We start from the raw sequence: 24,231 nt of genomic DNA, 5'->3' as shown, positions 1-24,231 counted from the left end.
GCTCCACCCCCATAATACACTTCACCCCATAATACGCTCCACCCCCATAATACACTTCACCCCATAATACGCTCCACCCCCATAATACGCTCCACCCCCGTAATACGCTTCAGCCCCGCAATACGCTTCAGCCCTATATTACGCTTCACCCCCAATCTCAAGAGCATCCACTTCTGTATCAGTGTAGCATTTTCCTATTTCCCACATCATCCATCCTGCATCGTCTCTGAGTGAGATTGTCAATTTAATGCTAATCAGTCCTATATTAGGGGAAAGTTTTGTGCTATGGGCCCATACTGATTAGAAACTGGAAACTTAGGTCAGCAGACAGAGGAGACTTTTATCCTATTAGCTAAGGTCCCTGAGGGAACGTCGCTTTTATAAAGTAGGATTAAGTGACTGTAGACAGAGATTGAACTACTCATGACTGAAGCCATTGGTTTCCATTGTCACATGAGGCACATCCTATTACTTGTCATGGACTAACCAATGTACGTTTATTACTGAAGTTTTCACTATAAGTGTGGTGTACTTGCACTGTAACGGGGGTGTTGTTTCCCATTATCACACGGAAAGTGAATTGGGATGTCAGAATTTCTTTCACCATCAGTAGGGTTTCTGAGTATTCGAGTTCAGTATTCTATCCACATAATGAGAATTGAGCGATGTTTCCCTTAATGCCAATCAGTAAAAGAAAGAAAGACTTGCATTTATAAAGCGCCTTTCACGACCTCAGAACATCCCAAAGTGCTTTACAGCCAATTAAGTACTTTTGAAGTGTAGTCACTGTTGTAATGTAGGGAACACGACTACCAATTTGCACATATTAATACTGTATTAATCTTACAATCTGTCTATAGATGAAGATTGTAAACACTGTATGCAGGGGCTTTTGTAAGCTTTAAAGCAGTAGGAAAATCTAATGAGAGAGGACAAGACACATGGGTAATTTTGACTTTGTGCGATAGTGTAAAATGAGTGAGAGCGAATCGGCAGCCCGTTTTACATCTCTCCCGATTTTTTATTTCCATTGATTTCAAGGAAATTAAAACTCGGGATGGATGTAAAACGGGCTGCTGATTCACCGTCGCCCATTTTACATTATCGCACAAACCCCTTTTATTGTAGAATGGACACATGGGTTATGATGAACATTGATCACTGAATACCCATCTATCTGTCTGAGAATAGGAACAGAAATTCGCCATGTGCTTTGTCTACTGCCCCTTGTAAAGGTGCTTTGTCTACTGCCCCTTGTAAAGATTGAATTTGAAGGCGCTGCATTGGTTACATGCAGACATGATTTCTTGTATGTCCAGCAGACTGATATTTAAGTAGGATATGAATTGAAGATTTTTTTTAAAAAACCTCCTTTCCCTTTCCTTTTACTGACTCTTCAACCCCATCTAGGACCCACTTGTCATGCCATCTGTAGAAGGTGACAAAGTGCTTGCCCCTGTGATCTTTGCCAATGGTCCTCTGTACCCAATTGCAGAAGGTGGGTAAGAGGAGCCTATGTTGACTACACCTTTGATTTTACTTCTTCCCCTAGAGGAAGAGCTGTGTCCTAAATTTCCATCGTTCCTGTTCTCCCAACAATCATGTAGCGATTAGGCACTGATTGTGTGGGAGCCCCAGCACCCTATTGCTCTCAGGGTAGTCAGTGGATCTTAAGATTGACCAGATATGATTTTCTATTGGCGAAGAAAAACATAAAGAGATCAGTACAGCATATTTGTTCCTCTGAGATGTACATCAGTCATAAACACAGCTCCCGATTACAACTCTGCTTCAGAAATCTGGCAACCCTTTATTGCCAACATCAGCAAGTACTTTATTAAAATTTTAGCTGTAACTGCTTTAGCAGCCATGAAGCTGCCTGATTTTTAAAGGATAGCATCTAATTAGAGAGAAGATTGCTTAAGTAAATTAAATAATTCACAAATAGACGCACAGCAAAATGTGGAACTGTGGCAGGCTTGAGAGTGGATCAGACTGTAATTGAATCAAGGGATTCAGGAGATATCATAAACCACCAGAATGAGGTTTATGGACGTCATCGATATCCGAAAATTAAATTATAGTCATTTACTCGTGCGGTCTTGTTTATTTTATAGATATAAATGCATAAATCGGCTAGTGAATTATCCTGTAATCTGCTTAAGGAGCTGAAATCTGTAGATGTTGTTCAGATTTTATTGAAATAAAAAAACTAGGGGAAAAAAAAGCTGAAAAAACGACACTACTTCCAAAATGATTGAGCAAAATCTTGTGGCACATTTGAGAAAAATAGAAATAAGTCCAAAATGATCAAATTAATATTTCTCCTCATTTACGCACTTATTTCATTTGTAGTTATGTGTTTTACCCTGTGGCCTTTGCCTGGGCCTCTCCCAATGTCACTTTTCACTTGGCTGCTACAGGGTATCTGTGAGAGTGACTTGGGGTTACTGTCCAACTGGGACTTTTCCCCTCTGCTACAGTGCAGAAGGATCTAACCCCTATCCAGTCCCTTCTGGTTACAGCAACATTAGAACCTGTATGGCAAATTGCCAGTAAAACCCACACTGTTTGACTTCATGGGAAAATGCATTTGAAAATTGTTGCACTATCATGTAATGCTTCATATCTATTATCTTATTAAATATCTTCTGTGTGCATGTATTTTCCAAAATACATGGCAGCACGGTGGCATAGTGGTTAGCACTGTTGCCTCACAGCGCCAGGGACCCGGGTTCGAATCCGGCCTTGGGTGACTGTCTGTGTGGAGTTTGCACATTCTCCCCGTGTTTGCGTGGGTTTCCTCCGGGTGCTCCGGTTTCCTCCCACAGTCCAAAGATGTGCAGGTTAGGTTGATTGGCTATGATAAATTGACCCTTAGTGTTAGGGGGATTAAATACGTGGGGTTACGGGGATAGGGTGGGATATGTGTTGGTGAAGGGGTTACAGGGATCGGGTGGGATATGTGTCGGTGCAGGCTCGATGGGCCGAAATGGCCTCTATCTGCACTGTCGGGTTTCTGTGATTCTGTGATACTGCCCATAAGCTTCACCTCCTATTGCCATGACTTTTTGTCGCACTTTTATGCCATTATTCAACATTGAAATTCGCTTTCTAAATATTTCTAATCAAATTTTCCTTTATTAACAGTTGCTGTAGCCCTGTGTTGATAAATCATAGAATAGTACAGCACCGAAGGAGGCCATTCGGCCCATTGAGTCTGCGCCGGCTCTATTGAAGAGCAATCCAGTCAGTCCCACTACCTACAATTATTTCTTCTTCCAAGTATTTATCCAGTTCCCTTTGAAGGCTACTATTGAATCTGTATCCACCACCCACCACCCTATCAGGCAGTGCATTCCAATTGAACCAGTCAAAAAGCTTTTTTAAAAAAATCATCTACTTTTTCCCTCACTAGCTGAAATTTGTAATATGGAAAATAAGGGTTTAAACAAATTAAAAACATTTAAAAAATACAAATTTTACAATAATATGGTTAAATTTATTCATTGAATTATCTATTTGTGTCTTTTAATACCTTCACTAATGTTTCTATTTAAAGGCCTCAACCTCTCTCAAAAGCCAAAGTTTCAACTGGAAATTTTTAAGTCACAACACTTGTTCTGAGATGTCATCACGTTTGTGCATTCTTAGCACGTGTACTTCACAGAATTTCCCAGCATGCAGTCTGGATGATCTAAGATGGGCCAAATGGCCATTCTCAGCTGTATTTATCTTGTGATCTTCTGAAGTAAGCCAAGGTGCCTTCTACGTGAATATACAACCAGAAGCAGTAGCCAAAGGGTAAAAGTGAACCACATTTAATAGTAAATTTAAGAAACTGTGAGCTATACATTGGAGGTTAGACATGATGGTCTGGCTATCATGGTGTGGGGCAGGCTTGATGAACCAGCTGGTCCTTTCCTGACTGTTAATTTCGTAAGTTCGTAACGTGACCTAGGCCTTTGCTCCTTTACCTGAATTGGTAACATAACCAGTATGGAGGAGAAAAAAGATATAGGACAAAGAAGTGATAAAAAGACACTTCTGAGCCAAGCAATTATGGAACTAGTTCTATTTAAATTATATTTAAATTGTGTAATCGTAAAGGTATTTAACCTCAGTGCATTATTTTAAATGAGCACAAATAAGTAACATGGATTTGGTTAAATTTTACAAAGTAAAACAGTGCTCATGCTAACTGCTTTATAAATATGTATAAAGCATAGTGTTTGAGTTTCACAGTGTCACACTGCATAAGTCATCGGCTATCAGGCAGATTATATAGAATCTACAGCACAGAAAGAGGTCATCTATGCCAGTGTTTGTACTCCACATGAGCCTCCTCCGGCATCTTTTCCCATCCTGCTTCCAAATACTTCTATTCCCATCTCCCTCATGTATGCATTGAGCCTCTCCTTAAATGCATCAATGTTATTTACTTCAACCACTCCCTGTGGCAGCGAGTTCCATATTCTCACCACTGGCTGTGCAAAGAAATTCCTCTTAAATTTTTTATTTGATCTGTTACTGGCTATCTTATATTTATGCCCCCTTGTTCTGGACTTAACCAAAAGTGGAAACAGTTTCTCCACGTTCACCCTTTATAATTTTAAAGACCTCTATTAAGTCTCCTGGTAGTCTTCTATTTTCCAGAGTAAAGAGCCCCAGCCTTTTCAATCTTTCCTGATAGTTGCATCCTCTCAATTCTCATAATATCCTTGTAAATCTTTTCTGCACTTTCTCCAGTGCTTCGATATCCTTTTTTGTAGCATGGAGACCAGACCTATTCACAGTACTCCAAGTGTAGTCTAACCAAGTTTCTATATAAATTTAACATCACCTCCCTGCTTTTGAATTCTATTCCTGACAATTCTTACAGACTGGCCTTCAGAGGATTTGAGGGCTAAATCCTGGAGTTGTGAGGAAATGGCTTGTTGGTCAGTTTGCCTACTGTGACAATCTGCTCTGCCAGCTGTGCCCAGCCCAAATTGCATGACACAATGTCACCTCGCTGTACATGTGGGTAAAACCAGACTGTAGTTTCAGAGACATTTTGAAATGGGCTGAGGCAATAGACCAATGCTTCCCTTTTGCGTATTCTGAGCAAAAGATGGCGAAGGGGTAACAGCTGCTCACTGTAGCTAATGTGTCTGATTTCATAACATAAGAACATAAGAACATAATAAGTAAGAGCATGAGTAGGCCAAACGGCCCCTCGAGCCTGCTCCACCATTCAATAAGACCATGGCTGATCATTGACCTCAACTCCACTTTCCTGCCCGATCTCCGTATCCCTTGATTCCCCTAGAGTCCAAAAATCTATCTCTCTCAGCCTTGAATATACTCAAAGACTCAGCATTCACTACCCTCTGGGGCAGAGGATTCCAAATATTCACAACCCTCTGAATGAACAAATTCCTCCTCATCTCAGTCTTAAATGGCCTACCCCTTATCCTGAGACTATGCCCCCTAGTTCTAGACACTCCAGTCAGGGGTAACAACCTCTCAGCATCTACCCTGTCGATCCCCTTCAGAATCTTGTATGTTTCCAAGCCTCTTCGCTCTAGTTTGGCTTATTCCAATGATGATGGCGTTGTGGAGGCACTTGTCAAATGTGTGACATCCTCCCATGGGTTGACAGCACATTTAATGCATCATTCTAGTCCAAAGGCAGTGGTGCACTCTCTTTCACCAGATGTCACAGGTTTGTTGTGGTCTTTTCCCACTTCCTTCCCCCAAAGACGAGAATAGGATTTTCTAATGCTGATTCACAGGGAATGGACATAGAAGGATTGTTTATGGTGGTATGTAAAAGATTTATATTAACTGACTTTGGACCATCTGGGTACTAAAGAGGTTTCATAAACATAGGCCTAGAAATTCAGTTGGTTGCGCCAGCCGGTAACGCCATAAGAGGGGTATATTTCCAGCGCTAGGCACTTAGCGCCCGGGCGCAGACCGATCTGCGCCAACGCCCAAATTCAGTTGACATTTAGCGCCGGCTTTGCGCCCGCTCAGCTGCGCGCGCAGCTTATGACGTCATTTCGTTGTGCAACGCTGTTTGTGCGCCCCAAACCGGAAATTCAGTGGCGCCCGCCCAATGTGGGCGTGGCGCTGCTAAGAACTGTGAAGTGGAACGCAACAGAGGCCCTGCAGGCCTCGGGGAGCGCTAATTAAAGGGCACTTACACTGACCTATAAAGCCCAGCCATTTTGCTGCAATGACTTTACTGCTTTGGATTTCTGGACAGAGACCAAGGGACAGAGCTTACTGATTTGGGACAACATAGGAGAGGTATTTTTGGCTTCTGGCCAGTGCTTTGACATTTGATTCATTTGATTTCACTGTTTTCAACTTTATTATGGGGGCTGTATGGGGGTCCAACCCTCAGTTACAGCATTATGTGCGAAGGGCTTGCAGACGCTGTGAGAGAGGGCCAGCCATGCCTAGACGCAGAGGGGCCATCAGGCGTCGGCAACGTAGGCCTTACCCACTCAGGCAATACCGGCAGCAGGTGTCCTCTCTCACCATGACTGCGGCGCATTGTGTTAAGAGGCTGCGCTTCAGAAGGGAGGTGGTTGCAGAGATCTGCCAGCTGCTTCACAGAGATCTGCGTCCACAGCTGATGTGCAGGACGTCTCTCTCGGTGGAAGTGAAGGTCACGGTGGCTCTGAACTTTTATGCAAGCGGCTCCTTCCAAGCCGCTGCTGGGGACATAGCGAACATCTCCCAGTTCGCTGCGCATCGCTGCATCCGGCAGGTCACCGATGCACTTTTCGCGAGGAGACACCAATTCATCTCCTTCCCCATGACCCGACAGAGGCAGGAGCAGCGTGCAGTCGGATTTGCCAGGATCGCGCGCTTCCCCATGGTGCAGGGCGCCATTGACTGCACGCATGTGGCTATGCGGGCACCTATCCACAATGCCGAGGATTACCGCAACCGGAAGGGCTACCATTCCCTAAATGTACAGCTGGTGTGTGACCACAGGCAGCGCATCCTAGCTGTCAATGCCCGCTTCCCAGGAAGCAGCCACGATGCATTTATCCTGCGCCAGACTACTGTGGCTGACATGTTCGAGGCACAGCTTCCACCAAGGGGATGGCTTATCGGGGACAAGGGCTACCCTTTGCGTACATGGCTCATGACCCCGCTCCGCGCGCCCAGGACCCCAGCGGAGGAGGCATACAACAAAAGCCATCAAGCCACAAGGAACATCATAGAGCAAATGATAGGCGTCCTCAAGCAACGGTTCCGCTGCCTGGATCGTTCCGGCGGATCTCTACAGTATTCGCCGGATAGAGTCTCCCAGTTCGTCGTCGTGTGCTGCATGCTGCACAACCTGGCTATCCGCAGGACTCAGGCACTGCCACCTGACATTGCACCACCACCTCAGGAGGACGAGCAGGAGGACCATGAGGAGGAGGAGGAGGAGGAGGAGTACCAGCCCAGGAGGGAGCCACAAGGTCCAAGGGCCGTCCGCCGGGGGCTTATTGATCGACACTTCTAGGCCCCCTCTCAGGGAATGGGCTGTGGCAATGAACGCACCTGAAGGCAGCCGCACCGCAAGCCCTCAGCCGGTTAACGCAACAACCACTTGAAACCTGAGACGTGGACATGCTGAATAAATAAAAAGCTTTATTTCACAAACTCAGGGCCCTTCCCACATGAAACAGAAAAACAGACAAGACCCCCAAAAAACAGTCAAAAACATCTGTCACTCCCAAAACCTGGGGAGGACTAACAAAACTTGCCCATCCAAATGGCCTTCATCATCGGCCTTACAAAAATAAGGCCCCCCCTCCACAACACAAACACCCCCCTAAAAACAAAAAATGCCTTGATCCTCGGCCTTACCAAAATAATGCCCCCCCAGAACACAAGCCCCCCAATATAAAAAAAACCGCTATCACCACACTCTAATGGGTGTGCCGAGAGGGCGAGTCCTTAGACAGGCTTCTCTGGCCCCTGCCCGACCTGCTGCTCCACCTCAACCTGGGCCCTGCGCGTGTGGCAAGGCTGGGGGAAGGCTCATGAGGGCCACAATGCGTGTCGGCAGATGCCCTTGGGGGTCGGCCTAGACGAGGCACGGCCCGGGAGGGGCCGGCTGCTGACTGCTGCAGCTGTGGCTGGCCAGCATCAGTCTCAGCAGCAGCTCGTCGCACCTTGGCTGGGGGAGTGGCAGTGTCGGCTGCACCAATGGGGGCAAGCTGGCTGATGGCAGGCGCGCGCTGCTCGCCAGAGACACTGGCACTCGGCCGGGCTGGCAGTGCAGCAAGCGCAGCAATCTGGTGGAGGCCAGACCGCTGTGCTGCAGCAGGGCGGCGGGTGCCCTGGCGATGCTTCCGCGCCACAGCGAGTGTGGCAGAAGTGAGTGCCCGAACTGCCCTGGTATGTGCCCGCATCAGCTCTGCCAGTGTCTGGACGGCACCACTCATCTCGCGAGTTGCTGGACATCCCTGTCGTGCGCTGCCGCGAGTTGTTCGACCCCCCTGGCCTGTGATTCCCCGAAAGCGACCACACTATGAGCCAGGGACTCAATGGCTTGAGGCATCTGTTGCACAACCCCCATGAACTCCTGGTGGCGCCGCTCAGACGCCGCCGACATCTCATCGAGGAGGCGCACCTCCTGGGCGAGGACCGTCTCCGGACTGGAGGGCGGACTCTCCCTCTGGGGAGAAGGCCGCCGAGCTGGCCGACCCTTCCCGCGTGCCTCGAGCCCACTGGACCCAGGATCTGCCCTCCCCTGCAACACCTCCCCCCTCTGGGGAGAAGGCCGGCGTGCTGGCCGACCCTTCCCGCGTGCCTCGAGCCCACTGGACCCAGGATCTGCCCTCCCCTGCAACACCTCCCCCCTCTGGGGAGAAGGCCGGCGCGGATGAGGGTTCCCCCGATGTGCCGCCTTCCTCCTGGTCCTCGTCGTCCTCCTCCTCCAAGGGCCTGGCACTCTGAGCTTCAGGGACCACCTCCTCCTCACCAGCTGAAAGCAGGAAGGCACAAGAGTAGCTTTAGAGTGAGGACAGGGCGTCAGCGAGGGAGGCCTGAGTGGTGGCATTATGCGCATTTGTCGGTCAGTGCGAAAGGATGTAGATCTGAAGCGCAAGGGCAACGACAGAGGTCCAACTGGTCATGTCCTTACCAGTGGGTCCCAGTACAGGGTCCGCATCTCCGATCGCAACAGGGCCAGTCACCCGGGCACGCATGAGTCGAGCCACGCTCTCCTCCAGCTCACTGAGCGGCTGGTACTGGGGACGGCCTCCCCCGGTGGCAGACTGGCTCCTCAAATTCCGCGCCAGCTTGGCCTGCAAGAGAAAGGACGGCCTCTAAGTACAGTGTGGTGCCCTGTTGCTGTGTGCACTGCCTCCCATGGTCGAATAGCTTGGCCAGTGTGGTGCCCTGTTGCTGTGTGCACTGCCTCCCATGGTCGAATAGCTTGGCCAGTGTGGTAAGTGCAGAAAGTGCTATTGATGATCATGCCAGTGCCATTGCTGCGGGAGGAGGGCTGCCCATTAGTCCTTTGAGGTCCCTTTGCCCATAATGTGAGGTGCACATGCAAGGATGAGGAGGACACTGGAAAGGGTACTCACCTTCACCATCCGAGTGAGGTCGTTGTACTTCTTGCGGCATTGGTCCGCACTCCTGGGGACATCGCAGGTGGATGACACCCTGCAGGCGATTTTCCTCCAGGCTTTCCTGTACTGGCTCCTGGGAGCCTTCTTGCCACTGTCCGGGCACAAGATCTCTCTTTTGTTTTCGACACCATTAATCAGCACCCTCAGAGCATGTTCTGAGAAGCGCTGCGCTCGTTCACGGGCCCTCTCCATGGCTCCAGGCGCTATTTTGGCCCACCAGCAGTGTTGAGGCCTAGCTGCAGGGCTCCAGTATGCAGGGCGTTGCAGCAGTCAAAGTCGACCCTTCCCCCTTTAAGAGCTGGCCGGCGTCAGGGTGTCTGCTGTCAATCAAAACATGACCGCACCTGCGCTGCGCCCGGCCTCGGCGTTATCAGTCCGCATCGCCGGCTTAGCGCCTGAAGAGAGCATTGCAACGCCAGTTTCAGCGCTCGGCCAAACTCTTGGCCAACTCTACTGAATTTCGGCGATGTGGCCTACACTTTCCGGCGGGCGCTAACTTTAGCGAACGCCCGACTTTAGCGCCCCAAAAGTGTCCAGACTGAATTTCTAGGCCATAATCTTTAATTTGCATAATGTACCTAATTAATTATAATTGTAAGGGATTAGGTGACATTAGAACATTCCTTTAACATTTAAGGTGTGCGTTTGAATCGAGATCAGACTAATGAATTGAAGGTGTCCTTAGCTCAGTACCCAGTAAACCCTGTGGCTACAACACAACATTGATCATAATATAGCTCAAATTGAATATCACAGTCAACAACACCAGAGAGGTGGCCATGTAGGAATTGGAACATCACACTGGTGTAGTAGGGAGCAGTCATCTAAGCTTGGCTTTAAGGCACATTTGGAGATTTCCTCTGTGTGTTGGGTGTAATGAAGTTGCAAAGCTGTTTTATAAGTACGTGTATGATTTTAACATAACATAGCAAGACAGAAGAAATCTTTTCCCTTTATTGGGGCAGTATAAAGGAAGCTTTAGCTTACAGCTTACCTGTGTTATACTTGAACTGAAAGGGCTTTACACTGATAGAATATACACAAAATTGGGAAGGGTAGTGGAAATCTGGAATTCTCTCCCTCAAAAGGCTGTGGGTTCTGGGTCAATTGAAATTTTCAAGACTGAGATCAACAGATTTTTATTGGGTAAGGGTATCAAAGGATAAGCATCAAAGGAGGGAAAATGGAGTTACGGTACAGATCAGCCATGATCTAATTGAATGACGGAATAGGCTTGAGGGGCTGAATAGCCTACTCCTGTTCCGATGGGACCATTTCTCAGCACAGGCATTCCTTATATTAATTAGCTCCAAAAAACATACACCCAAAGTGAACAAATTCAGAATTTCACCAATGGTACAAGGATAAACATTGATAAATACCAGTGATCACTGTTAATATAAAGTCTTTCTTTTATCTGACCTTTTTCCTTCCAGCAACAAAGTATAATTTCTTATGCATTCAATTGTCCTACTTTTATGACATTTTTAGGATCTTCTTCAGCTATTTTTGGAAAGTCCTTCAGAGAAGGACAATACACTGAGGACTCCTGGCAATACTTGCTGTTCCATCACATTGCCAGAGTTTAATTTAGAGTCTGAACACACAGTTGTGTTGATGCATTATATCATTTTAAAACTGTTACCATTCATGAGAGGTTACAGTGGATGGTAGTATTACAAATGATGCAGAGACAAATGGTTTAAAAAGATTAGTAATTAATGCCCTTGTCTTACTTAGCAGCATGTCTTCTGCTATAAATATTGATTGCCCCCCCCCCCTTAACCTATGGAAGTGAATAACTCGGTGTAAATTAGTGCAAGGCTGGCCTCCAATATGAGATGCATTGATTTCTAGGAATCTGCCTAGCTAAGAGTTGGAAATGATGCAGCTGTATATTCTTGGATAATTGACTATTACATAGAAGAATGGTTTTCAAATGACGCCATTGCAATACAGGATATTTTCTTTCAAGTTTGGAATTGTAGGAGCCTCTCATCATTCTGTGCATTCTGGTGTGGAGTCTGTGGACGACTGGGGAATGAACGTTCATTTAAATGTTTATAGATTTTAATTTTTTTTAAACTGGTTTGACTCTCAAAGTCAAGATGATATCACCTTAACTGATGTCCCATTTTTCTCCCGATCAGCGTCTCCGCAGGCCTGTGAGCTTGTGGACAATAGGGGAGATGGATGTGGCCTGTTGTTCACACACGGCCTGGTGCGTTGCAGCTGTGTGCTGTAAATTGTTACTAAAATAGGAGAGAAAAATGCAATGTGGGAGATTGAAAAATAATGGAAGGTTGTGCAAAATAAGGAAAAAGGCAGAAATAGTTATTTCAGGGCAAAGGTTATGAAGAGGAAGACTGATTTCAATCGTGAAAGAATTTAGTTGGTAGAAGTAAGTAATCCCAGCTTAAAAAGGAAAAATAATTGAAGCTGGAAGAAAATCTGATAAAGGTCGAGCGAAGTAGAAAATATATGTCAAATATATAAATGGAGATCACCCCAAAAACACAGTAAAACATTAAATAAATTTTTAAAAAAACAGTCACATTTTTAAAATGAGTTAAAATTACATTAAATTTAATATTTTAAACAAAAATTTAATTTTTTGGAAAAAATAATTAAAGTTTTCTACAGGGCTAAAAATAAACTTACCTTTTTTAAAAGTATTTTTAAATTATAAATGAGTGAAAACATTTAAAAAAAAACTTTTTTCAACTCTTATGCTGGTAAAAGCAGGCCTTATGCCTGCTTTTACCAGGCATAAGATTTCTAAGCGTTTTCAGCGGGCGGAGGTTCTGCAGAAAGCGGAACTCTCCATCCGCAGAGGCCCTTCTCTAGGGTAGGTGTGCGATCTGTCAAGAGCATTCTTGACAAATCGGAAATGCCGGTTTTCAGCGCATGCGCACATGTACACAGCCCATACACACCCGTAGGCATAGATAAATAAATATAAAATATATAAATGCCCAATAGATTAATAAATATTACATTTTTATATGAATATCTGATACATTGTGATTGCAATATTATGAATTATTGCATATATATCCAAAAGGCAAACGGTTACAAACACCAGGGGAGAATAGAGGGAGATCAGAGCAGAGGCTGGACCCAGGGTGCGAGCGCTCAGGACAGACATGAGGTCTGTGAGCACTCTGCTGGTACAGTCGACAAGAGAAGGGATAATGAGGTCCCTGTGTGCAAGCGTTTTCTTGCATACATTGCTTGAATCTGGCCTCCACTGAGTAAGTCATGAAGTATTGGGAGAGGATGTGTCCAAGGTTGGGGATGTTCATGTAGCGATGAATATAAAAATTGCTATTTTGTATTTTTATGAATGAAACCTTTGGAATAGACCCCAAATTCTAAAATTGGTACAGATACGATTGAAAGCGTCTCCATGGTTTGGTTAGATTAAATTTACTATTCATTCTAAAAGAATATGGCACATATTTAAATCTTGTAAAAGACTGGATTCCTTGTCAGAATTATAATGCTCAGAGATTTAAAATCAATTTCAGTGCATTGTGATAGGCATTATCCAGTGGAGTAATTGGTTTGAAAAGTAGGTTCAGTAATATTTGTGCCAGAAAACATAAACTTACAATTTACTATATACAAATTTCAACACTGGTTTTTAATAATAAAAAAGACCATTATTTTTTTGTCAGACTTCCCTTTTGAAAGTGCATCGTTAGCTCTGAGATTTACTTGGAGGTAGTATAGCACCGTGCCCCACGTGATGGTTGCCACAGCAATATCAGTTGTCCGGCAGAGATGGAGGCAGAATCACACGGATGACCTTGCTTTGTTAAAGTGACTCCTCCTAATGAAGCTCGGCTCACCATCCTGCTGCAATCCGTGGCAAGTTACTGCCAATGAAATGGGCTCCGGGCTTTATCTCACTGTTCAATAATGAATTGTGCAAATGAACAGGATCTTGAGCATTTTAGTTAGCTTATTATAAATGCTATCTCGTGCCATGGTAACCATGTTAGTGTGACCTTGCTTCAGCACCAATATTCCTTTGCTCTAATTTGCATCGGTAATAAAACCTGCAAAGAGTGTGTGAGGCAGAGAGAGAGAATGGAGGAGAAATAATGGGAGGAAGCAGGGCACGGAATGATAAGAGAGGGAGTGTGTAAGATGCTAAAAGAGATATAATGAGAGGAACTAAGATGGAGAATGAGAGTACAAAATAGTTAATGGAAGGCAGGGATAAAGCAAGAGAATGGCAAAGAACAAGAAGAGTGCATGAGAGCAAAAAAAAAGTGCTATTTAACCTGGACCTGTTACCTAAATAAAATTGAGTTTTGTTTGGGATGGTCATAATGTTTGATATTTAAGGTTAAAATGATAGCTCACAATTTCTTCAGTCTCATCTGTAAGTGTGTGGCATTCAATAGCGGAACTCGCTCTACGGTAATTAATAAATATGTTGCAGACTTGTTTCCCTCAAGGCAGCATCAGCATTATCGTACTACCCATAAATAATAGAAGCAGAAAATGTTATATTTTAGTCACAGTGCTGTGCATGCTCCAAATGGAGACCGGCTTGCTATAACCTTGGACTGTAATGTTAAATGTGATTGGCTGGAGAACGTCATGTGTGAGAAAATATTTGACGTTAGTGGGTGATAGCAGGCAACAGAACTGAGACTGTTAACCACTAATTTGCAAAGCATAGACCTTAGCCTGCACCATGACAAGTAAGTTCCTGTGCTTGTATTGTTTCACTTTTTTCCCTCCTCTTTGCTTTAAGTGCCTAAGCAGCTACAGCACACACCATTCCAACAGAACAGGACAGGCAGGCAAGCTGTTTACAGACTTCTGGCAATATCACCTGTTATCTAGTGTAGGAGAAGGCACCTAAGAGAAGCCCAAGATTATTTCTACTGGTAGGGAAGTTCCTAACCTCCAGTCGGTGCCTATTCCTGACCATCCTGCTATGTCCCAGTACACTAAGGTGCAGTGTGATTGTACAGCAATGTGTTGAAACTGCAGACCACCTGTGCATACTCCTGTTCAGAGTGTACCTCTGTTCATTGTATACTGTTTAACTAGATACATCAGCTTAATCTAGAGTCTTGTTTAGTGTATAACACTGTTCGGTATGTGCTCACTTAACATATCTAAAAATGTAAGACAATATGGAATGGAAAACCATCACAACCCATCCAGCCCTCTGCTTCCACAGACCATGTACAATTTATGCTCATGTAGACAAATTCTGCCATGGACTTTACCTCCTATTTCATTTGCTGAAGGAAGGCTCTTCATGATTTCTCCCTGATCCCAAGGCAGTTAAGCAAAGCTCCAGAATATCTGTCCATCTCCACTAGTAACTTGAACTTGCTGCATTCCGCAAATGAAGTTTCCTTGATGCCAGCAGCAAGTTCCATGAGCTATTTGCTTATCTCAGTCTATACTTATCCCTACAACCTTCAATTCCATTCCTAACTGGATATTTATTCATCTTTTGTATCAGTTAATTAGTATAGCCTTTGTTAGGAGCCTGTTGCATATTTTTTTATTTGTTCTTGGGATGTGGGACACGATGGCAAGAACACATTTATTGGCCAATCCTTGTTGCCCTGGGAAGTAGTGGCGGACCTTCTTCTTGAACCACTGCAGTCCTCCTGGTAATTACTTTCCCACAATAGTGTTCAGTAGGAAATTCTAGGATATTGACCCAACAGCAATGAAGGAATGGCAATATATGTCCAAGTCAGAATGATGTGTGACCTGGAAATGAACTTGGAGGTGATGGTGTTCCCACAACATTACTGCTCCTGTCCTTCTTGGTGGTGAAGATCACAGGAGAAGGTAATGCACGCAAAGTAACCTTGGTGAGTTGCTGGAGTACATCCCATAGATTGTACGTACTGCAGCCACAATGTGCCAGTGATATAGGGGTGGATATTGAGGCTCCAATCAAGCAAAATACTCTGACCTGGATCTTCTCAAGCTTCTTGAATGGAATCGGACTCACATTATACCCATTTAAGTATATCAATTGTTGTATGGCTAGCTTAGTATGTAGCCATCTTTGGTTTGGAGTAAATTGCATTAATTAACAATACAATTCATGCTGTCTTATCTCACTACCTCCATGTCACTATGTTTTTATGATGTGGAGATGCCGGTGTTGGACTGGGGTGGACAAATGTAAGAAGTCACACAACACCAGGTTATAGTCCAACAGCTTTATTTGAAATCACAAGCTTTCGGAGCGCTGCTCCTTCATCAGGTGAAGTGGAGAGATGCATATAGACACAGCTTATATAGTCAGAGAATACTGCCAGATAATTACAGGTAATCTTTCTAACTGCCCTTTATCACACCTCGGCAGGGAGATAATCACAGCAATCAAAGGTGTGAATGGTGTCCAAACAGGTCAGTCAGGAAAACATTACATCAAAGAACAATGAGGTGGGGGTCACAAGGGGTCAAATGTTGCAGATGCTGGGGTCTGTATGAAAAACAAAAAACAAACAAAAAACTATTTTTTTGCTGGAAATCACAGCAGGTCCGGCCACATCTGTGTAGAGAGAACAAACCAACGACGACTCGAGTCTGGATGACTCTACGTCAGGTGTGGTTACATGTAGCGTGACATGAACCCAAGATCCCGGTTGAGGCCGTCCTCATGAGTGCAGAACTTGGCTATCAGTTTCTGCTCGACGATTTTGCGTTGCCGTGTGTCTCGGAGGCCGCCTTGGAGAATGCTTACCCGAAGATCGGAGGCTGAATGTCCTTGACTGCTGAAGTGTTCCCCGACTGGGAGGGAACACTCCTGCCTGGCGATTGTTGAGCGGTGTCCCTTCATCCGTTGTCGCAGTGTCTGCATGGTTTCGCCGATGTACCATGCTCGGGGCACCCTTTCCTGCAACGTATGAGGTAGACAACATTGGCCGAGTCACATGAGTATGTACCATGTACCTGGTGGGTGGTGTCCTCACGTGTGATGATGGTATCTGTGTTGATGATCTGGCATGTCTTGCAGAGGTTGCCGTGGCAGGGTTGTATGGTGTCGTGGTCGCTGTTCTCCTGAAAGCTGGGTAATTTGCTGTGAACGATGGTCTGTTTGAGGTTAGGCGGCTGTTTGAAGGCGAGTAGTGGAGGCGTGGGGATGGCCTTAGCGAGGTGTTCGTCGTCATCAATGACATGTTGAAGGCTGCGAAGAACATGGCGTAATTTCTCCGCTCCGGGGAAGTACTGGATGACGAAGGGTACTCTGTTGGTTGTGTCCCGTGTTTGTCTTCTGAGGAGGTCTGTGCGATTTTTCACTGTGGCCCGTCGGAACTGTCGATCGACGAGTCGAGCGTCATATCCCGTTCTTACGAGGGCGTCTTTCAGCGTCTGTAGGTGTCCATCGCGTTCCTCCTCGTCTGAGCAGATCCTGTGTATTCGCAGGGCTTGTCCATAGGGGATGGCTTCTTTAGTGTGGTTAGGGTGGAAGCTGGAGAAGTGGAGCATCGTGAGGTTGTCCGTGGGCTTGCGGTAGAGTGAAGTGCTGAGGTGTCCGTCTTTGATGGAGATTCGTGTGTCCAAGAATGAAACTGATTCTGAGGAGTAGTCAATGGTGAGTTTGATGGTGGGATGGAACTTGTTGATGTTATCGTGTTTTTAGCATAGTGCACATCCAACTGCTGAACGAAAGGGTGACTCATCACCGGATATAGGCTCAATACTATCATTAACACCTCAACTTAATTATTTTCTTTCCAGCATTGAATTATGTGATGGAACAGTGTTTTGGCATGCCAAAGCATTGCGTCATGGAGTGCTATGACTAAGATTCCCTTTGCGATGACTCTGCACTTCAAGCTGTGTTGTCAATGGGAGGTGGCTAGCAAAGATGAGACATTTCTCAAGAAGAGATGGAAAATTGAAGGCAGAATTATCCCTAAAACTACTTGCTAGTGGTTCTGAGTGAACAGTTTAAAAAAAAAGGGGTCAAAGATGCCTGGGAACATGTCACATTTTTAGCAGGGAACATTGTGTGTATCTTGAGAGGTGAAGGGAAGTTAATACATATGAATGCAACTCAAAAGTGGTTTTCAGATGTTAAAATATATTCTTGCATTGGAAAAACAATCCAACTCCAGCAGGCTAAATAAATATGAATAATATTGTATTCTTTTTGCTTCCAGGATCGAATAGATGAATGTGCAAGCAATCCCTGTCACCATGGCAACTGCAGCAGCCGTGCGGATGGCTACGTTTGTGTTTGTGAAGAAGGCTATCAGGGTGACAATTGTGACCAACCTCCGCAAAGCACTCCTGCCCCTAGCTGGACAGAATCCACACTGCCATGGCAAACTGAACCAGCTGCAACATCTATGCTGCCTAACACAACCTCGGCCTCATCCACATGGCAAACAACTATCACGTTGTCCCCCTGGCAGCCAGAGCCGGGACATAAAGTTGCAAACCTAACTTGGGATCTCAAAGAGGTAAGAAATCTATTTTGTTATATTCATTATAGCTTCAACTTTTTGTCAGTGTTGTTTCGAGAAGCAAATCTTGGCCTGATTGCTAAGTGAATCATGCTTCTCTATCTAGAGTTAGGACCAATGAGTTTGCAGGATTCCTGCTCAAGGAAGTGACCTATGGCTCTTCCTTGTGCATGGCAGAATACGTCCCTCATGCCCTGGAAGGGTGGCGGTGCTGCAGATTCTCCCAGGACAGGTTGCAGTGAATTTACTGCTGGCTTTCACTGCTGGTAAAACTGTTTCAGAAATGGATCCTAATGTTTCCCTCACTTGTAAGAAAAATATCTAAGTATGCATTGAGCAGAATCTGCTTATCGGGGTAGCTGTATTTTTTTCACTCCTGCACTGGAAGCAGTGAGCAATAATCTGAGCTAAGCAGTAAGTGCAATTTTTTTTTGATGAAAAAATTATTTCAAAAATAATTTGAAAGCCTGCGCTCGAAGTGGGGTAAACTCAAAACTAATCCGCGGAAACAATATTTTAGTGAGCGAGTGGCCAATCGATGGAATAGATGGTGGGAGCAGTTTGTATTGATTCATTCAAATGTAAATAGTTCCCAAAGCTCTCCACCACTGGGGTTTTCCTTGCATCATGTCTCGGTCTGTTGTAGACTCATTGATAGCGATTGATTGCTGTAATTAGTCAACAACTCCATTATCGTTGTATCATGTGACTACCAGGATGGTAGCAGGCGAACTACATGGACCTTGGTCTTTTTATGTTCAGCAATTACTATGTTTTACAAAGCAATAACCATAGTAGTATTACTAAAATATAAACAAGAAACATTGGCTGAGATTTTCCTCACCTCGGCGGCTCCGGTGCGGCCGGTGTCAGTGGCGGGTCACGGCCCCGCTGCTGGCTCCATCCCGCTCTGGAAAATTAACTTACCTCAGTAGGGCTTGTAAAGCCTGCCCAGTGCGTTTGCCGGCCCAATTAGAAGGAACAGGTCTAGTGACGTCATTCAGACGGTTTCCTTAAAGGGCCCATGTCCAGCTTACTTTTGACGGTGTGCTGTCTGTGTTCTACAGCATTGAGGTGCTGCAAACACCGACGAGCACTGCATAGAGGTGCAGGGCTGCACCCAGGTTCTCCCAGGACTCCTTCCATATACTTATGGAGGGAGTCACAGCACGCAGGGAGGTCCTCTTCTTCCCCAGGAGATCAACGCAGCCTGGTTGCACATTGCAGAGGAGGTCACAAACAGGGATGTCATCAGGAGGACCTGGGTGCAGTGGCGCAAACCTTTCAATGATCTCATTAGATCATGAAACGTCAGTACAAAGCCACACTCATCTTCATCCTGCTGTGCCTCTCATCACATCCCCATCACTCTGCCTTCCCTACCCTACTCCTGCACATCCTTACTCACACCAACTTACCTTGCACCTCCACCCATCCCTCTCTATGTACTTTATCACTTCCCCATCTCACTAGCCACCCCTCACACTCGCCCTCATCCTAGTGCAATCATACCAACTAACAACACACAAGGGTTGCCACTTGGGTGTTTTATGCAATGTTCATGTAAAGTTTCTGTTAATGTGGTGTCAAATGTTGAAATCTTTATTTTCAACACTTTGCATTCTTGGACAGATTTGTGTGCACCTTTGGAAGTGGCTTAGTGAGTTGTAGTGAATGGTGAGACATAACATTACCCCCACAATGGTGCTGAGTGTGAAAGGAATAGCTTGGGCATTGTAGGGATGCTTTATGGTGCTGGTGTAGGGTGGTGTTAACCTGGCACATCATGTGGCAGCCAGGGTGTACAGCATCAAGTGAGGTAAATCTAGCCATGGTGAGGCCATCCCTGGCCTCCCGGGCAGCAATGTGGTCGGGTGCTGATGCTCTGTCCTGTGCAGCATCAGGTGATTGCGGAGAAGGTTGTTGTTGGTGCTGCTGGTGTTGGGGTTGATCGTGGTTGGAATCTGAGGGCCAAGGTGAGACAGTATAAAGGGCACCCATGTTGATGGAATAGATGGCAGGTGAAGTTGAGATGGCAAACATTCTGTCAACAGTGAGAGAGTTCTTCCAATGAGGTGATGGTGGAAAGCCTGCAGAATCTGTGCTGGAAATGGACTGAGAAACAGTTAGTGGCTGAGGAAAGTGATGATCTGTCAGGTGGGAGCTTTTACTGTACATTTGAAGCATTTGCCAACTAGATTCTAATGATTTTAATTGGGTCCCCCACCACTGCCGGTCAGGTCTGTTCAGTGTGGACAGACCCAACATTGGGAAAGGCACATTGCAGCAGGTTGACAGCGGGTTCATGACTCGCTGCCATTTTTTTTCCCATCCAGGGCTTGTCCATTTCAGTCTAAGTACCTTTTCTAACGGCATGATAAGTCTTTATTACTGCCAAACAACCTCTCTGGCACTGACAATGAAGTGTGGAGTCTCATTCCTTCAGGTTTTACACGTTGGAGATTTTTTTTTAAATTAATAATTTTATTTTACTTTTACTTTCTGTCTCTTTTATCTCTGTCTCTTCTCAATCTTTCTTTCCCTCTCTTTATTTTGCTTTCAGTACCTGGTCTGACATTGAATTCACTACCCTAAATTACACTTCCTGGTTCAGAACGCACTGTTCTTTGCCAATTCTTCAATCTGATTCGTTAAGGTGATTTACGGTTGCTTGCCCTGTTCGCTCAGATCCCAGATGCCCTGTAGAGGGCGCCACGCCGTTTCCATCTCATTCTTCCACCAACTTTCTGTGCAAAAGATCATGGAAATTAAACGGGCAAGAGCAAGTCTAACAGACTGCTGCAATACTTGTGTGCAATACGTTCATGATGGTATTAGGTAGGGAATTCCAGTATGTTGACCCAGTGATGAAGCAACAATGTCCTGGATGGTGTCGAGCTTCTTCAGTGTTGTTGCAGCTGCACTCATCCAGACGAGTGGTGATTATTCCATCACACTCCTGACGTGTCCAAACACGCTGCTCCACCTCCTGCCAGGCACTCCGAGTGCTCTCCTCTGGGAAGGATGCCCTGAAGTGCCTAATAGGGCAACTTTTCTTTATGACACTGCTTGCAGCAGCTGTTCTATTTTGGCATCATAAAAGTTTGGGTCCCCGCTCCATTAGAACTCTGTAGCCTGCAAACAAAAATAACAAAATCTACTCCCCAAGGTTTGTCTTAGCCATCAAATGGCTGCAACTGCACCAGATACCCTGCCCTCAATCTGTGGGCTCCTTGTAACTTGGCAAATTACACCCTGGCAACCCATTCTGAATATGCAATTAGGTCAGACCCTGGAAGATTCACTGGGGTCAGATCGACATTATTCAGCGGTGCACAAAACCTACCCTTCTATTTTCTCAACAGATGATATTTAGCTTCTGTTCTGTATTCATTATACACTTTGGGCTGGATTTTACCAGCCCTGAGGAGGCGGGACTGCTGGGAAAATGGGAAAAATTGGGAGTGGGTCCCAACCCCGCTCCCAACCCGTCTCTGAACCATCTTCCTGGAGGCGGGTCCCCGACTCGTGCAGGGATCCGTCTCCTAAGGCAGGGAGGGGATTAGAGCCAATTAACTGCCTGATAACAGGTAGTTAACAGGCAGTTAAGGGTCTTTTCCCCATTTTCAGCCTGCTGATGTGGGCTTCCTGACGTCGGGAAACCCCACCAGGGTCAGCGAGGCGAGCTGTGGGTCTGCTGCAGTGTAAGTGTGCAAATGACAGCTGCAGAGGTAGTGTGATGGGTGCAATGGTGCACAGGTAAGTATGACAGGTGAGAGAATGTAGTGAGAAATATTTTTATTCTGTTTATTTGTATCTGCAGGTGACAAGATTTGGGGGGGAAAATTCGGTTGGTTAGCACCTCCCGTTAGCGCCTCCGGGGGGCACTAACGAGGCACTAGAAACTTAGCGCCCGAGTGCGGCAATTTTAGCGGCACTCGCGAAATTGACCAGTCATTTTGCGGTGGCGCTAAACATTACCACCACGATCTCCTGCGCCTGCAGATCGTGACGTCAGTCAAGCGTGCAACGCCCCGGTAGCGCCCCGGACCGGATATTGAGTCGCACCCCCTGCCTTAGCGCCTGCCACTAGGAACGCCAGGTAGAGGGGAACGTTTTCAAGTCAGGAAGGGACTGGGGGAGCACTATTTAAAGCTGGGTGCTTCCTGCCTTTTCTTGTCGGCAAAATTTTTGGTTTTAACGCTGTCCTAAGATGTTTTGGCCCTCAGCACCACTTTTGAGGTTCCTAAGCGCCGAGCTCTTTCCCTGGGCCTATCCATTAGTGCTTGCAACACAATTGCTTTTGAGGTCTCTCCAGACCGAGATTCAAGGCTGCAATGAGCAGGGTGTGGCTGGTCAGCAAGATGGCCCCTCTCCTTTAAGAACTGGACGGCACCAGTCTGTCTGGCTTCCATGGTAATTGGCATCGCCTGAGCTTCGGTAGCGTTCTGAGGTAGCGCTTCACTCCCTGATGTTTGCGCCTTAAGGGAGGTGTGTAGCGGCTGATTTAGCGCTCAAATCAACTCCAGGGACAATAGAGGCGAATTTTGCAGTCGGTGGCGATAATTAGCGGCAGGTGCTAAAATTTGCGCCCGGCCGATATTAGTGCCCCAATATGGGCGAAACCAAATTTTTCCTCCTTGCTGTTTCTGTGAAGCCTCATCTGATCGGCAGAATTGGCAGATGGCTTCTGCAATCTCACATGCAGCTGCCATCTGTTTTCTCCTAAGGCGAGAGTCATTGGTGAGCCTGGGTGACAGGCACCATAATTTTTTGACAGTGATTGCCAGTATTTGACAGCACCTCAATGCTGTCAAACACTGACAATTCATCTGTCAAAAAATTATGGTGCCTGTCACTTTAACAAAACCGACAGATGAAGCGTCATGCACTGAAGTCATCTGACACCGGCTTTTCCTTAATTGGCCGGCAAGCCCGCAGGGCGGGCTTAACAAGGCCAATCAAGGGAAAATAGTGTCAGGTCATCAGATGTCGTTGGGGGCGGGGCTAGAACCTGGAAACCAGCAGTCCCGCCCCCAACGCGCCTCTTCAGGTAAGATCCCGGCCTTACTGTGCACATTTGAGTTCCTACTTTTGTGCAATTCTTATCCTGTCACTGATGCACAAAGTCCTGAAATTGTGGAATTGCCGTTGAAACCACAGGAAAGAGTGCCCTTGATTGTAGCAGAACTTTCCCAGATCAAAATTCCAGGGGTCGTCTATACCATGGCAACCAGTCAGTGACAAGGACATGTTTTTAAACCTTGGATTCAATTCCAATACACAGTTTTCTCCAAGGCATCATTTTTGTTTATTAAAATGCATGGAGGCAGGTGTTCATGTGCTATCTTTAATGAAGCAGTGGATAGTTTGATGTGCTACTGGTTTAAAACCAATAAATTAACGTGTGTAAAAAAAAAAAATTCTAAATCACTAATCCCATATTGTAAACTCTTTTTTTAGAAATCAGATATTTCCCTCTCCCATGCACACGTTTGCCAACATGGGGGCGGCAAATAATCCATTTCTAGTCTTCTGCTAGTATTAGTTGCTTAAAAAATCGTTTTGCATTAATGGAGTAGTGTTGACCGCAGACGCACAGTTCCCCTGTGTTCAGCAGCATTCTTTAATATAAAGGAGCTGATGTCAGGAGACCTGACAGCACTGGGGACTCAGTGGGGCAGATTTTCAACTTGCCAGCTGGGCGTAAAACTGACCTTGCAGATCAGGGGCCCGTGATTGACACCGCCCGATTTTCATTTTCATTTCCATTCCTATAATGGGCTGTCGACCTACAATGTCAGGTTATAGCAGGGGCATAATTTGAAAATCTACTCCAATGGATCTCCGGTTAAAATGAAACATGTGGAGGCAAATTCCTTCCAATTTAGCAAAGGGAATTTCAGGTTTCCAGGCCTAGATAGCGGCAGTGCCAGGAAGAAAGGCAAATAAAGGGGATTAGTGCAGAAGTTTGATCGCCACTTCCTTTGGACTACTTTACATAATGTAAAAGGGCTAGATATTACATAGAATTCACAGCACAGAAACCGGCCATTCGGCCCAGCTGGGCAGAGGAAACGCTTCAAGGACACCCTCAAAGCCTCCTTGAAAAAGTGCAACATCCC

At 45.8% G+C, this 24,231-nt stretch overlaps 1 protein-coding gene across 1 annotated transcript in view; it reads left to right on the top strand.

Moving 5' to 3' along the window:
- Positions 1–24,231, top strand: part of dner (delta/notch-like EGF repeat containing) — a 333,612-nt gene that overhangs the window by 107,629 nt on the left and 201,752 nt on the right. Inside the window, exon 2 of the mRNA XM_085989907.1 lies at positions 17,801–18,103. Coding sequence (XP_085846033.1) covers positions 17,801–18,103 — 303 coding nt within the window. The remainder of the gene's footprint in view (positions 1–17,800; positions 18,104–24,231) is intronic.

This window comes from Somniosus microcephalus, chromosome 6 (assembly GCF_052327205.1).
Source record: "Somniosus microcephalus isolate GS21.2 chromosome 6, FLI_Smic_1.0, whole genome shotgun sequence".
Taxonomy (NCBI): Eukaryota; Metazoa; Chordata; class Chondrichthyes; order Squaliformes; family Somniosidae; genus Somniosus; species Somniosus microcephalus.
The sequence above is the reverse complement of the archived record's forward strand: the minus strand, read 5'-3'. Positions and strand labels throughout refer to the sequence as shown.